A 15,121-nucleotide genomic window follows, 5' to 3' on the forward strand; every position below is an offset into this window, starting at 1 on the left:
TGGGACTCTTGGTATAGAGAGCAATCCCATGTCCCCTAGACCGTGTCTGGGGGAGACAAGATTTTTCAGTTTCCCAGTTCCGAGCTTATAGACAGCACTACAAGCTTATAGCCGGGAAACCATGCTCCCCAGCCCCTCGTACCTTGCATGGAAAGAACTGCGCCACCACCGCCTCTGTGCTCATAACACGGAGGGATGAAAACAGGGCATTCTTGAGGGCAGGGATGGAAGGAGAACACGGAAGCTGTTTTAGACATCTTCCTATGTGGTCTCCAGCCCCGTTCCTGCCCCCTCCCTGTAGCCACGCTTAGACTCACAAAGATGCACATCAAAGGCAAAGTGCAGGGCGGCTGCAGCACGGAGGGAATCCTCTCCTGCATGCTGCTTCCACCCTGCATTGGATAGGCGGTCGCCTCCAACTACAGGGGCGTTGGAGGCACCTGTCTATGTCTATAGGATTACGCCCTTATTAGGCCATTTCTGTGACTTACTTATCTGAAAGAAACAACTTTGATTTTCTTCCTTCTCAGGGAGCCCTTAGAAGCCTATATCTATTTTGGGCCTGTGTATTATCAGAAGCTGAAGCACATGGTGCTGGATAAGATGCATGCAAGAGCTCGAGGACCCAGAGCAGTCCTTACCAGGTATGGCAAAAGCAGGGACACAAATGCACAACATGCAAAAGGCGGTTGTTGAGTCAGGCTTGGCCTTCAGACCTGTTTTACGTAGAATCCAAACAGTCTCAAATTCTAACTGTAGCTTGAAAGATGCAAACAGTTATTTTGAGGCCATGGAGCAACATTTTGGTGTTCTCTTAGCTTTAAAAAAAATTTGAAGTTACCACTTAAATATGAGGAACACCCAAAAAGGTAATCTTTATATACTGTACATTGCACACCAGTATTTATGAAAGAATGAATAATACACACCAAGTTAATATTCCCTAAGAAGAATAAACAGAGGAGGAAGAACTACACGGTATTACCACCCATTGTAATCCACAGAGGCAGTGCCAGGTGGTCGGGGAGCCCCCCCCCCAGTAGCTTTCCTCCCCTGGTTACTTGAAAGAAAAGTGCTTGACCCATACAAATTATAAATGAATGATACATCTAGAAATGAAAATGAGGCTACAATCCTGAGTGTGCTTACTTGAAAGTTAACTCCATCAAAATCAATCCAACTTACTTCAGAGGATATGGATTTGTCAAAAACAAGTCCTGCCAGACAGATCTGATCTCATTTTTTGATCAAGTAACCTCCCTTGTAGACCATGGGAATGCTGTAGACATCATATACCTTGACTTCAGCAAAGCTTTCAACAAAGTGCCCCATGATATCCTGATGAGCAAACTAGCTCAAGGTGGGCTAGATGAAACAACAATCCGGTGGATCCACAGTTGGCTACAGAATCGGACTCAAAGAGTGCTTATCACTGGGACCTTCTCAAACTGGGGAGAGGTAACGAGTGGGGTACCGCAGGGCTCAGTCCTGGGCCCAGTGCTCTTCAACATTTTTATGAATGACTTGGAGGAGGAGGTGCAGGGAATGCTGATCAAATTTGCAGACGACACAAAATTGGGCGGGATAGCTAATACTTTGGAAGACAGAAACAAAATTCACAGTGATCTGGATAGACTGGAGCGCTGGGCAGAAAACAACAGAATGACATTTAATAGGGATAAATGCCAAGTTCTGCACCTAGGAAAAAGAAAACAAAGGCACAGTTACAAAATGGGGGATACATGGCTCAATAACACTACAAGCGAGAAAGATCTAGGAACTGTTGTCGATCACAAGCTGAATATGAGCCAACAGTGTGATGTGGCTGCAAAAAAGGCCAGTGCTCTTTTGGGCTGCATTAATAGAAGCATAGCTTCCAAATTCCAGGAAGTACTAGTTCCCCTCTACTCAGCACTGGTTAGGCCTCATCTGGAGTACTGTGTCCAGTTTTGGGCACCACAGTTTAAGAAGGATGCAGACAAACTCGAGAGGGTTCAGAGGAGGGCAACAAAGATGATCAGGGGACTGGAAACAAAGCCCTATGAAGAGAGACTGAAAGAACTGTTTATCCTTGAGAAGAGAAGACTGAGGGGAGATATGATAGCGCTCTTCAAGTACTTGAAAGGTTGTCACAGAGAAGAAGGCCAGGATCTCTTCTTGATCATCCCAGAGTGCAGGACGCGGAATCATGGGCTCAAGTGACAGGAAGCCAGATTCCGGCTGAACATCAGGAGAAACTTCCTGACTGTTAGAGCAATATGACAATGGAACCAGTTACCTAGGGAGGTGGTGGGCTCTCCCACACTGGAGGCCTTCAAGATGAAGCTGGACAGCCATCTGTCAGGGATCCTTTGATTTAGATTCCTGCATTGAGCAGGGGGTTGGACTTGATGGCCTTGCAGGCCCCTTCCAACCCTACTATTCTATGAATCTATGTCTTGGATAGGAACATGAATGTGAAATAGCCCATTATTTCTCTTTCAGAATTCTAACATGGGATACAAAGCTCACTTCCCCCACCAAAATGCACTTTTCCCTTTCTGTGCCCCCACCATTTTTTGTGTGCTTTTACAGATAATCCATTTGATCAAAACATCAAGTGGAGTCACCAATTATTTATTCATATTAATTGGAGAGTGAAATCGTTGTAAACTGTGAATAAGGTTTAATATCATCTCAAGACTTATTCTAAAATGTGATGAACATCAACCATCTCTGCACAAAACCATTTTCAGGATTATGTTCTCTCAAGCCTGCACATAATAGCTGCACTGGGACATCAAGCTAAGCTATGGTTTAGGCATGCCTAGCCTCCCCTCTGTCTTATGTGCTCCCCCCTCCTCTGTAGTGCTCTAGTGCCTTGAGGAGTGGTTCAGAAGCGTTTGCTTTTGATTAACTACTGCTTGCCATGTCATCTGAACCCAGCAAACTGTGGTTAAACTTAACTATGATTAGTTTCAAACAAGCCAACTTCTAACTATGATTTACAAAGCTGGCTGTTGAACCATAACTGTTGGATTAACCACCATTCTGGATTCAGACAATACAGCAAGCCATGGTTGATCAAAACCTGAAGCAACAGCTGCCAAAGTCCTCTTCCCACATGGCTGGGAGGGGGAATGCATGAGCCTGGGTGGTGGTGGGGAGGCTAGGCTTATTTACAGCTTGCTAAACCATAGTTCAGTGTAATGTCCAAATTCAGCTATCATGTTTTGGAAAAAAATCTGTTTGTTTAAAGAATGGGTTACTTCTTAATTTTGTGGGTTTTGCATCATCTCTGTTTCTCTGCAACCCCAGTAAATATAGCTGTCTTGATTAGTATAACTTGGTTGGTTCTCAGACTTTGTCATCATAGGCCTTCTGATGTGAAGAAGGAAAAAGCTGCAGGCCTCTCCAAATGTAGATTAGTCAAAACAAAGGTTGTTCAGTTGGCAGCACGTCTCCTTGTGCAGGACCCAGGATGAGTGGACCAAATTGAAATGGAGGAAGCAGGGCCTTGTGGGTCCTTGCTGTGCTTTCAGGACTCATTAGGAGCTCTTGCAAAAGTTAGGGAACTCGCCTATTATTCCAGTAATCCACACAGTAAATGGAGAGCCTTCAGGCCTAATCAGGGCCTCTTCTCTTACTGTTTTTCCTTTTCTTCCTCCCCACCCCCCTTCACAAGCTCAGTGAATGAGGACCAGGGAGAAATGCATGCCTCCCCTTACAACTGCATGTGCCTTTTCTTAGGCCAGCCTCATTCTCTGAGGATCATTTGGAGATGTCTGCATGCTTAGCTGGAACTTACATTGCTTCTGTAACAATTAGTGTTATATAAACTCTAGACCAAGTGTGGGGAGCATGTGGCCCTCCAGATGTTGGACCGCAGCTGCTATCAACCCTAGGCCACAGGTCCTAGGGCTTCAGTGAGGGATTATGGGAATTGCAGCCCAGCAACATCCAGAGGGCCATACATTCCCCATCCGTGCTCTTGACCTTTGGTTGGTGTATAGGACCCTTCCTGAACCTTGTGCCCTCCAGATGTTTTAGACTACAACTCCCAGCATTCCTGAACATTGCCCATGCTGGCTGGGGCTGATGGGGTTGGTCCAAAACATCTGGAGGGCACCAAGTTGGGAAGGCTGGAGTATAGACTTTCAGGGGCTGGCACACCTGGAATTAAGCACTTTACAACACTCTGATGTGGTTCTGTTGGGAAAAACATTCTCCATTTCAATGGGACAGCATTCCTGAGCAACTCGACCTGTTCATTTCAAAGGCAGCCCACGGAAGGCCGGTCCCGTGATGGAGGCTTACGTCTGGGAGAAATGGAGCGAGATTGCCTGATAGGCTACGGAGCCAGCATGCTCTTGTTGGAGAGACTTATGATTTCAAGCGATGCATTTGAAGTGGATGTGTGTGGCCAGTGTGGATTGCTAGGCTATTCTGGCTGGTAAGCAGACATCGTTTTGTTTTGGTGTGTATGTGTGTGTATGGTCTTTGCTTTTTACATAAATTGAAGCTTTCTCTTGACAAAAATATAATTTATAATTATATGCATGGCTAGTTCATTCCATGGTGCTTTGCACATATTTTATTCTTGCATTTCGATCTACATCATGGAGGGTATGTCTGATGCCAAACAGGAAAAAGGAAATGTCTTCACAATGTCTTAAAAAAAAATGCTTCTCACCATTGAAGTGATGTCTATGTTTTTGTTACAAAGCAAACCTCAAAAGATTATTTAAAGTCCTACTCAAGGCTTTAGTCAAGTTTTTGTAGTGCCTGTAGAGCTGCTGGATTATGTCTTTACCGGACAAAAATAATTTAAAAGGCAACTGGAGTCTCCCCTGTGTTTTTGGCAGAAGATTATCTACTTCTCTGGAGATCTTCCAACCCTTTAGCTTAAAAAAAACCCCACTGTCTAAACTTAGACAAACAAAAAGGGTTCATCAGCTGAGTGCAGGAATTGAGACAAAGATGTGATTGCGTGTATCACCCATGTTACAAATGGCTGACTTATCACAGTGTTTTCAGAAGAGAGAAGACCAGCTGTGTCAATGTCCTTTTCTCATCCAAGATCCAAATTAGACCACACTGAAAAGGCTGGCAAAAGAACTTCATGGAACTGTACCTTTTGTTCAGTTGTTTGGACTCTTGCAGAGCAAAAGTAAAGAAAAAGGGATATGGCAGAGATTTGAGGGGAGAGAGGGAATGTTTTCTTTCTCTAGATTTAGTTTGTGGAATCAGGTCATTCTTACTGGCCTTACCGGTTTGCAGTGCTTTTCCTTTTTATCCAGAGAATTCTTCCATCTTTTCTCCTTTCCCAGACACAAGGAGAAAAGTACTCATGGCTTGCACAGCCATAAGCACATTATGGCTATTTCAAATCTTTTAAGCTTAAAAATGACTATTATCTGTCAGTTGCAAGCCCCATACAAGCTACTGGATGTGAAATGCTGTAAAAATTCTAACTACTGAGGGGGAAGGCACCTGCAATAGAATGTTGGCAAAGAGGGCTTCTTCTGTTAGGGATATGAAAAGTCACTTTGACTGTGGGGAAAACCCTACACATGGCCTAGGAAAAGCAAGATCAGAGGCAGTGGCATTGGAGACGCTACATTGAAAGAGAGAAGAGAAGTAAGGATGCTAAGAGGCCAGAAGTAGCTGAAAAGGAGCAGAACAGATAAGGTAGCAGACTAAAAACACAAGGATCTGATAAGAAGGTACTCCTGAATTGTCAGTAAGGTAGTTGAGGGGAAAACACAAATGACTACTTTCCGTTCATTAGAAAACTCATCCATATATTTTTGACCTCCTTCCATGTGGGCTGTGTAGTTTCCAAGGCTGGAATTGCCTTTGGGAAAATGTAGATCAGAAGGAAACTATTATCAGGGGTTTTAGGCATTCTGTACCACCATCCCCAATTCCAACCCTGACAATCCACATTTCAAGAAAAAAGATTAAAATGTGTTATATAAACAAATTAAGGTTTAACTTGTGGAAATATCATTCCTTTTTTTAACAGTGAGCAGTTTGAACAACATTTTGCTCTTTTATAAAACTTAAGCTCTTCAGCTTTAGCTGTCTTTGTTTTTTGCCCTGGTATTTAAAGTAAATAATCATACATGAATGGATGTAGGGACCATAAAGCAGGGCTGGGCAACTTGTGGCCATCCAAATGTTTTGGCCGACAATTCCCATCAGCCCTAGCCAGCATAGCCAATGGTGAGGGATGATGAGAGTTGTAGGCCAAAACATCTGGAGGGCCACAGGTTGCCTACTCATACAATAAAGGTTAGCATTATGTAGAGTGTAGATTTATCTTTCAGTAAGCACAGACATTTGAGAGGGGAGTTATGGCTTGAAACAGAAAATTCTGTATCTCAAATAAGTTAAGTAGTTCTATATATGTACTTATTTGTGAAAAAGGTTCTCAGTGTGCCTGCCTATACACATAGGTATTTTGAAAGGTGTAGTGTAGCAGTAGAAGAAGTGGACAGGTAACAGAACTAATTAGAGGCTGCAGGAAAGTAACTGAAGGTGTAAGGGAGATTCATGTAGCCATGGAATGGTAGACAAGCCTGCTCCCTCAACATCTGGGTTTGGAACCTTATGTAGTTACTACTTTTCATGCTTTCACAATAGGCTCTCATATTCACAACAATAAGGACTAGACACTTGATTTTTTAAAAAAATTAAACCGCTGAGGTTTTCATGATTGTGTCCATTGTTGGGTTCCATGAAAAGTTCCTTATTTAGTTATGCAGACAACTGGTAGCCATAGCAATGGTCACTTACTGCAGGAGAAGACTGCAGCTTAAATGGGGAGAAATCTGAAGAACGACATCGTGCAAGTGAGTTTGTAGAACTTGCACAAAACTTGTTTAAACTCCAAGTTACGCTATATAAATGCTGAAAAGGCATTTAAGGGGTGTAATTCTGGCCATACAATATCTGATGGGGAAGCATAACGTGTAATTGGGTTTCTTATCCAGTTATTAGGTGATTATGTGCTCTGTCTGTCAATAGTGTGAGCCAAGCAGCCCTTTAATGAGCAACACAATAGAAACTAGGCAATTACAGCAGCTCCAGACCTCTGAAATGGTCTTTGCCTGTAATTCCAGCTTTAGCGAGGAATTGCTATATAAACAAGCTTGTTGCAGCACACGGCTCTAAAAATGACATAGAAGACAGAAAGGAAAGGTATCTATCTAAGTTGGATGTCTGTCCAGAAATTGTAAACCAGATAGCATGTCTAGCGCGATTTAACAGTGAATGACGACCTTGCTGGCATTTGGATAGGGATCTTCCAAGGAAGGGCGCAGCAGCAAAGAAAATGTTATCCAGGACACTCCATAACAGGCAACTAAATTTTGCCTTTCTCCAAAATTTCAAGTACTCAGCAAGGACATGCTGCCACCAATGGCTGCACCTATTCTCCTAGCTAGGTTGCTTTCCCAAAGGATACTCCTGAAGTAAGAGAGCAAGTCATAGATAAGTCCTGAATGGCACAGTTATTTGAAGCACCACTGTTTGAGATTCAGGAGAGAGTCTGTCTGTTTAACTGGGTGCAGATCCCATGACAATAAATACAGTAGAATTCTAACATATTGTGTTAAGCAGAAACCTGTTTCATAGATCTTTGAAACATCTGGCTTTCCTTGAAGACTTTGGCACCAGCCCCTAGTCCCCATATCCTCTTGCAACCAAACTTAAGTATGTTTACTGAAATATACACAATTTTCCCTTGTTTACGCCTGTCTCCATTTCCCTCTCCTCCTTCTATCTCCTCTGTGTGGAATTGTAGAGTGCAAGCCTATTGGGGCAGGGACCTGTCATCTTACACTTAGTAAAACATCATGCGCATGGATGGTGCTACATAAATAGCAATAAAATAGGATGGGGACTTGGATAAACGGTGTGGGCCCCGAGAGAGCATCCCTATCCTTGTTTCTTTGCAGCCCACTGAAAGTATCTTCTTCCTGATTCTGCCATCCATATGTGAAGGCCTGCAGTGGGGGGCATGTAGAAAGGCATAAGAACATCAGAAGAACTATGCTGGGTCAGACCAAGAGTCCATTTAGTCCTGCATTCTGTTTACACCATGGCACCATGACCACCAAGTCATTCCCACCATGACTTGTGGGAATCCCACAAGTAGGACATGAGTGCAGTAGCACCCCCCCCGCCACCCCCCCCCCCGCTCATGTTCCCCAGCTGCTGGTGTAGTGCCTCTGATGCTGGAGGTAGCCAGCACCATTACGACTAGTAGCCATTGATAGCTTTACCCTCCATGAAATCTGGGAGCTCGCTCTTCCATGAGCAAACTCCCTTCCCTTATACATTTGGGTCTGTGCATCTTCCAGAAATGCCGTGAAGTGCTGGGTTTAACTACATAATAGGTGGTGTGGTCAGCATTTTTCATACTGCAGTTTATACTTGTTTTTAAAAGCACTGCTACCCACTAAGCAGAAAAGTTCTGCTGTCCCCGTACCTCCAAGTAACTCTCACTAGGATTATCCTTCAGCTTGCCACTTTCAGTTATCTCTTCCCAATGTGATCTTTTATAACTAGGCTAAATGAGTGATGCCAGATGGCTGTAGAAGAAAGATCCTGATCTTACTGCACAGGTTGAGGAGTAATACCCAAACAGCCCCCTACTCCACCTTCTTAAAACTTAAGAAGTCTTAAGTCCTAAGACAAAAGGAGAAGGGGACGGCAGAGGATGAGATGGCTAGATAGCATCACTGATGCAATGAATATGGACTTGAGCACGCTCCGGGAGAGAGTGCAGGACAGGAAGGCCTGGCGTGCTATGGTCCATGGGGTCACGAAGAGTCGGACACGACTGAATGACTGAACAACAACAACAAAAAATAGTCATAATGAAACCATGGGCAGCTGAATTAGTCGGCTCTTCTTCCTTGCTTTTGGACAGGCATCCTCAGGAAAACCTGTTAATTGTAGTTGTGTGTGTTTTTAACATTGTCTTCCCTCTCCGCTTCAGCGAGTACAGGTTGGGCCATTCATTCAGTGCACAAATTAGACTGAGGGGGAATCTCATTCTTCACCCCTAAATTGGAATACCACAATTAACATTTCTGTGCCACTGACTGAGGGTTTCCTTGGTAATACAGGGCTGCAACAGAGGCGCACATGCAGTTAAGGGAGCCCCTAGTATGTCAGCATATCCGTTAGCATTTTAACATTTTCAACAGTGGAAGTGGGATGGGGGAAGGGGAGGGTGCATCATACAAAACGGTCCTCCTGTGCAGATAAGAATTACCCCAATACCACACTTTACTGATTTTATATTTGAAAAAAATCTCGCAAAGATCAGGGTGAAATGTTACACCAGCTTCCCCTGACCTGGTGCCCACTAGATGCGTGGGACTACACCTCCCAGCATCCCTATCCATTGGCTTGTGCTGGCCAGAGAAGATGGGAGTTGTAGTCCAACACATCTGGAGAGCACCAGGTTGGGGAAGGATGTTTATTGCTAAATACATTATTGCTAAAAACACTGATTGTCTTGTTGGTGGCATAATTGGTCCCAGTTTCTCAGCACACTAGACCATATTAGCACCTGGCATCTTCAGGCAGCTGCTGGAGCTCCAGAGCCCTGACAAGTCCTATCACTGCTTTCTGCCACAGAACCACTTTTTCTGGTGCTCCAATAAGTGCTGGGCCAAATTGGAGCCACTATTTAAATCTCCTACAATGTCCCAGAGATAGTGTCTCTCCAAGGCATTGTGGAAAATTTAAATGGAAGTTTGTTGATCATCACAGTGCTGCCACCAGGGTGTATAATGGGGGACCAGCATAGGAGGGTGCCCACCAGAGGGCTCTGTGTCAAGGTTGGTCTCAAACGTGTAGCCAGCCTTGACAATATATCACCGTTTTGTTACCCATTTCATGTTACCAATAGGTGAAAACGCTTTTGAGTGCTTTTATATGATTTTAGGCCAGTAAAAATTAGAGCTGTGCAGGGACCTCCTGATCTGACTCGGAAGCCACTTCGTGGCTTCGGAGGTGGGCTCAATTTGGCTCAGGCTGATTCGGGGCGGGCCTGAACCCGAAGTGGGATTCGGATGCTGAACCCTGCTTCGGGTCCCCCCCCAACACCCTCATGCAACCCCCGAGCTCCTTACCTTGCCGCCTCCTCCTCCTCCTTCATTGCCACCTTCTCCTCCGCCTTCTCCTCCTCCGTTGCCACCTCCTCCGTCGACTTCTCCGATGCCAACGCTGCCACCTCTGCTGCTACCTTCTCCTCTCCATCGCCTTCGCCACCTCCACCGCCTTCTCCTCGCCTCCGCCTCCGCCTTTGCCGTCATCACCACTGCCAGCTCCTGAGACCTGCATGCATGCTGACTCTTATTGCAGGGAGCTGCCATTTTTAAAATGGCGACTCCCTGCAATAACAGTCATTGCACATCCAGGCCTCAGGACCTGGTGGCGTCGGCGATGACAGTGGAGGAGGAGGAGGAGGCGGCAGCGATGATGGCATTCGAGGCAGAGAACGAGGAGAAGGCGGCAGTGGTGACGGTGGTGGAGGAGGAGGTGGAGGCAGCGATGACGGTGGTGGAGGCGGCGGCAGAGAAGGTGGTGGTGGAGGTGGCGGAAGAGGTGGGCGGCTCAGGTAATGACCGGCACGGCACCGGCACAGCTTGGCTGGAGCTGCCGAAGCTCCGAAGTGCACCGAGTGCTTCAGAGAGCCCCCGGTCCAGTCCAGGTGACTTTGTGCCCCCTCCGCTTCGCCTTGGAAGGGGCTCAAAGTGACCTGAAGCAGCCTGCTTGAACTCGGGGTTCAGGCCTCAGGCCGAAGCAGTGCACAGCCCTAATAAAAATGGAAGGTTTGAATGCATTTGGTTGATTGACTGACTTTTCTTGGAAGAGTAAATTCTAAAGACATTTGATGCAGAAAATGCATTTACACAAATTATGTGATATTCAAAAGTAAAAATATTTAGACATATACGTATTGTAATATGCTTGTGGTAGTATTGAACTGGCATGATAGCACAGAACGTCCATGAATGTTCTATTTGCTCTGAGAGCAAATGTTTTTGGAATATTTACCATTGAATTTCTGTGAGGGAAAGGAAAGTTGGAGAGGGATGGGGGTTGACTTTCACAACTTGATTTGAACTAATCCAACAAGTAAAGGTAAAGGTGTCCCCAACCAGTCGTGTCCGACTCTAGGGTGCGGTGTTCATCCCCGTTTCTAAGCTGAAGAGCCAGCGCTGTCCGAAGACACTTCCGTGGTCATGTGGCCGGCATGACTGAACACCGAGGTGCACGGAATGCTGTTACCTTTCCCGCCGAGGCGGTACCTATTTATCTACTTGCAATTTCTTGCTTTTGACCTGCTGGGTTGGCAGAAGCTGGGACTGAAGACGGGAGCTCACTCCGTCACGCAGCACTCGGGTCTCGAACTGCTGACTTGCCAACCTTCCAGTCTGCAGTTCAGCGTCTTAACCACTAAGAAGGTTGATATAAATTAGCATGCCCTTCTATCTCTAGAAAGTGGACTTAGGGATGGTCCTATAAGGAGGTACAGTGATTCAGACTGTGGTCACGGAGATTATAAAAACACAGGATGTATGAGCATATTTCCTTACACTGCTCCATATACACCACCTATGTACAGGAATTTAAAGTGGAAAGAGGACTGCTGTTGAAGGAGGGAACAGATTGTAGGGATCTTGACTGGGTAAGAGTCGATCATGTTCCTTGGTTCCACAGGCAATCGGACTGCCGTCTGTGTAGGAGTAATATAATTACCTCCTTCAGCTCTTCACCTACATTGTCTGCCATAGGAGCAATTTGCCAGGTTGGATGCAGCTCTGTAGGGGCTGGAGCTCTGTGTTAATTCTAAGCACCAGTGCACAAGCCCAGGTGAACACAAGGCTGTAACTTTAGGCAGAGTAGCAAGTTCTTACAGCTAGCAGAGATAAAGAGAGCATGAATACTTGGGGGGGGGGGCAGCCTTTGGACTGCCCCTGCCATTAGAGCAGCTACTTTAATCCAACCTTTAGGCACTGGCTCTGGACAATTTCCAAGCACAATTCAAGGTGCTGATGTTGATCTTTAAATCCCTATGGGACCTAAGTACCTGAAGGAGCACCTGTACAGAGGTCATCAGCAGAGTCTATCCTCTGGGTGCCCCCGCCATCTGAGGTGAGACCGATGGGAGCAGGAGAGAGGGCTTTTGTGGTGGTGGTGTCTCACTAAACCCTTGCCTAGACCCTCTGTTATCTTTTCGGCTCCAGGCAAATACTTTTTTGTTGTCCCAAGCTTTGTAACTTCTGTGTTTTGACCTCTTTTGCCTATTGCTTCATGACAGATTTTATTATACTTGATTTTATACTTATGGTATTGATTGTATAGTATTGCATTGCTTTTACTGTATATAATGTACTAAATGAATGGATGTGTGTCTCTTAAAAAAAAAAAAAGGGAATGTACACTGATCTCATTTTTCTTTTCTTTAGGTGCCATTACTGCAAGTCTTCATGTCATGTGTCTTCCCTGCGCATACCGTATGCCTGTAAACTTTTATTCCAAGAACTCCAATCTATGAACATTATACCCAGATTAAAATTGGCCAAGTACAATGAATAAATGATCGAGGAGCAAAGAGAGAAAATGACAAGCAGAAACGTAATCGGAAGGAGCTTAAGTGACAACAGAAGTGCTAAAACCAAATAGGCCCCTAATTCCTTATTGGTTTTCTCTTTCCTCTTTGACTGGGAGACAATGCTCAAGAGAACATGAGAAGCCCTTAGCGCAAAGTCTCAAGCTGTGTTTATCTGTGGGTAGATGCCCCATCCACCAAGGCACTATGACTGTGCAACCTCAGTTTCCTGTTGAAATTCAGGGGAGCACTCCAGACAACCACGCTTCCTTTAACAACCAGCCATTTATGTGCGTAAAATTTAGAGTGGAATAACTATTGAAATCAATGGGATTTGAAGGAACACTTTTGCAGAAATTTAAAGGTGTGTTTTGATTGAACTGTAATTTTAGCTAAATGCGGTTGTTTCTGCACCATCTTTGTTTTTTAACGTTATTGACCAGAAATGGAAAAATAAATTAAAAATTTCCAGTACATTTTTCAATATTTTTTTGATGACCTTAAGATAGCGTGGCATAGCAATATTAAGAGCTCTTCACATTTTAAAGTCCTGGTAAACAGCAATGATAAAGGAGCACGTCTTAAATAAATAAATACACACACACACACACCTTTTTTGGGTGTGGGATGATCTGTACTTAATTTGACTAATTTCATGGACAGAATTATCTAATGGCCATACTGGCTGGGGATTATGGAAGATGTAGTCCAACCCACCTGGAGGGTACCAGGTTGGGGAAGGCTGCTTGAATGCAACGATCTTTGAACACCATCTAAACTGCTTCCATGTTGTGAAAACCACTCAGGGAGAGAAAACTGACCATGAAAACACTATTTCCTACCAACTCCCAAGGCCTGCTCAGAAGCCATATTTTTAGAACTGTCATCAAATCATGGTTGCATAATCCTGCGGGTGCACCCAGGATGCCCCAGCATCTGTGCCATTGAAAGGAATTCTAAGGCACACCTTTGTCCTGAATCATGTTGTACAGCCATATGGAGCAGTAATTTCTTGGGCTACAGCTGCTAGAAAAAGTGAGCCTCTCTAGCAAAGTTCTGGGGAAACTATTCCTCTCTTTCTTTCCAGTATAAATTATAAGGCAATGTATATGCTGTGGTCATTGAAGACTATAAAAATAAAACTGCACATGAAAGATTACTTTTATCAGGCAAACACTTTTTCTGCAACAAACGTGCAGATCTTACTCATTTGTTGTAGGAAATTCTGTTCATCTGTCTTCAAGGTACTATTTCAGATGTAGAGGGTATTCTATTTTCCTGATACTTGTTCCTAACAAAATGTGTTTTCCCCTTTAGCTAGCACTATTGCAGTTGTGAGTGCTGTGTGGATTGTAGCTGACAAATGTCATGGCTAGGGGAATTTGTTTAGTTCACATTTCAATGAGAATTTTCCAGATTTGAAGCTGAATAGAAACCAGAATGCCATCAGATGTCAAAATCCACACTTTCCCGAAGTTTGCAATGCAGTTCACAAAAAATGTGTACAAGAAGTGCATACATAAGGAAAAAAGAGCACATAGAAATGTGTAAATTCAAAACAGTGCATACAAAATTGCATGTATTTGGGGAAATCTGCACAAAAACAGTTAATTCAATGGAAAAATAGCTTGAAAAATGCATACATTTGAAAAAAATGTGCACAATGCATGTGTTTTTGAAAATTCGCATAAAATACCTACAATTTTTTGTACGGATTTTTAAAAAAGGAAAGCTGATGTAGAAATGGGATGGAATGAACGTAATGGAAACAGAGGATCTGTGCAGCAACGAGGTTGACACATTCTTCCATCCCTATGGAGAGACACTTATCAGATCGTGCCACTGACATCACTAGAAGCAATTTCTCCTCAAGCTCTTGTGCTTCTTTTTGTAAACCCAGTTCTCCTTTTTTTTTTTTCCTACTGGAGGGAGCAATCCTATGGCTACTGGACAGTGTCTAGAGGGCCATAGAATTGTTGGGTTTCTGGGAAGTGAGGTCAGAGCCAGGGCTCCAACCTCAGTTCTAGGAAACCATGCTCCCAGCCCCTCCCCTGCGTAGCCAGCACGGTTCTTTCTGCACCAGCTAGGTCTCTGCACTTGGAATCGAAGCGCGGAGATGGGGAAAAGGGGGTGGTCCTGGGGAAGGGCAGGAGACCATGGAAGCTGTTTTATGCAGCTTCCTATCGGGTCTCCAGGCCCCCTCCCTCCCCGAAGCCGTGCCCAGATGGGCAAAATTGCCCATCTAGGCAAAAATGCAGGGTGGCTGGAGCACAGAGGAGAGGATCCGCTCTGTAATCCAGCTGCCCTGCATAGGATAGTTGGCAGCCTCCAATTTCGGAAGCTGGTGACTATCCAGATAGGATTGCGCCCTTAGAAGCTGAGTTTTCCTCTGCTGTGCCACTCCAATGGCATCCATCTAGTTCTGTTAGGAAAAAGTGGCAAACAGCAAGGTTATCAAAGCTTCTATGTCAATGATTCCATCCTTTTCTTTTGGAGTGTAAA

At 44.6% G+C, this 15,121-nt stretch overlaps 1 protein-coding gene across 1 annotated transcript in view; it reads left to right on the forward strand.

The window, feature by feature from the left end:
• POLR3B (RNA polymerase III subunit B) overlaps positions 1–14,266 on the forward strand; it is a 79,262-nt gene extending 64,996 nt beyond the window's left edge. Inside the window, exons 26-28 of the mRNA XM_084809661.1 lie at positions 531–644; positions 4,259–4,432; positions 12,477–14,266. Coding sequence (XP_084665787.1) covers positions 531–644; positions 4,259–4,432; positions 12,477–12,606 — 418 coding nt within the window. The 3' untranslated portion in view covers positions 12,607–14,266. The remainder of the gene's footprint in view (positions 1–530; positions 645–4,258; positions 4,433–12,476) is intronic.
• The last annotated feature ends 855 nt before the right edge of the window (positions 14,267–15,121 follow it).

The sequence above is a fragment of the Heloderma suspectum genome, chromosome 7, assembly GCF_057233095.1.
Source record: "Heloderma suspectum isolate Gila_16-S chromosome 7, 16-S_ref, whole genome shotgun sequence".
Classification (NCBI taxonomy): Eukaryota; Metazoa; Chordata; class Lepidosauria; order Squamata; family Helodermatidae; genus Heloderma; species Heloderma suspectum.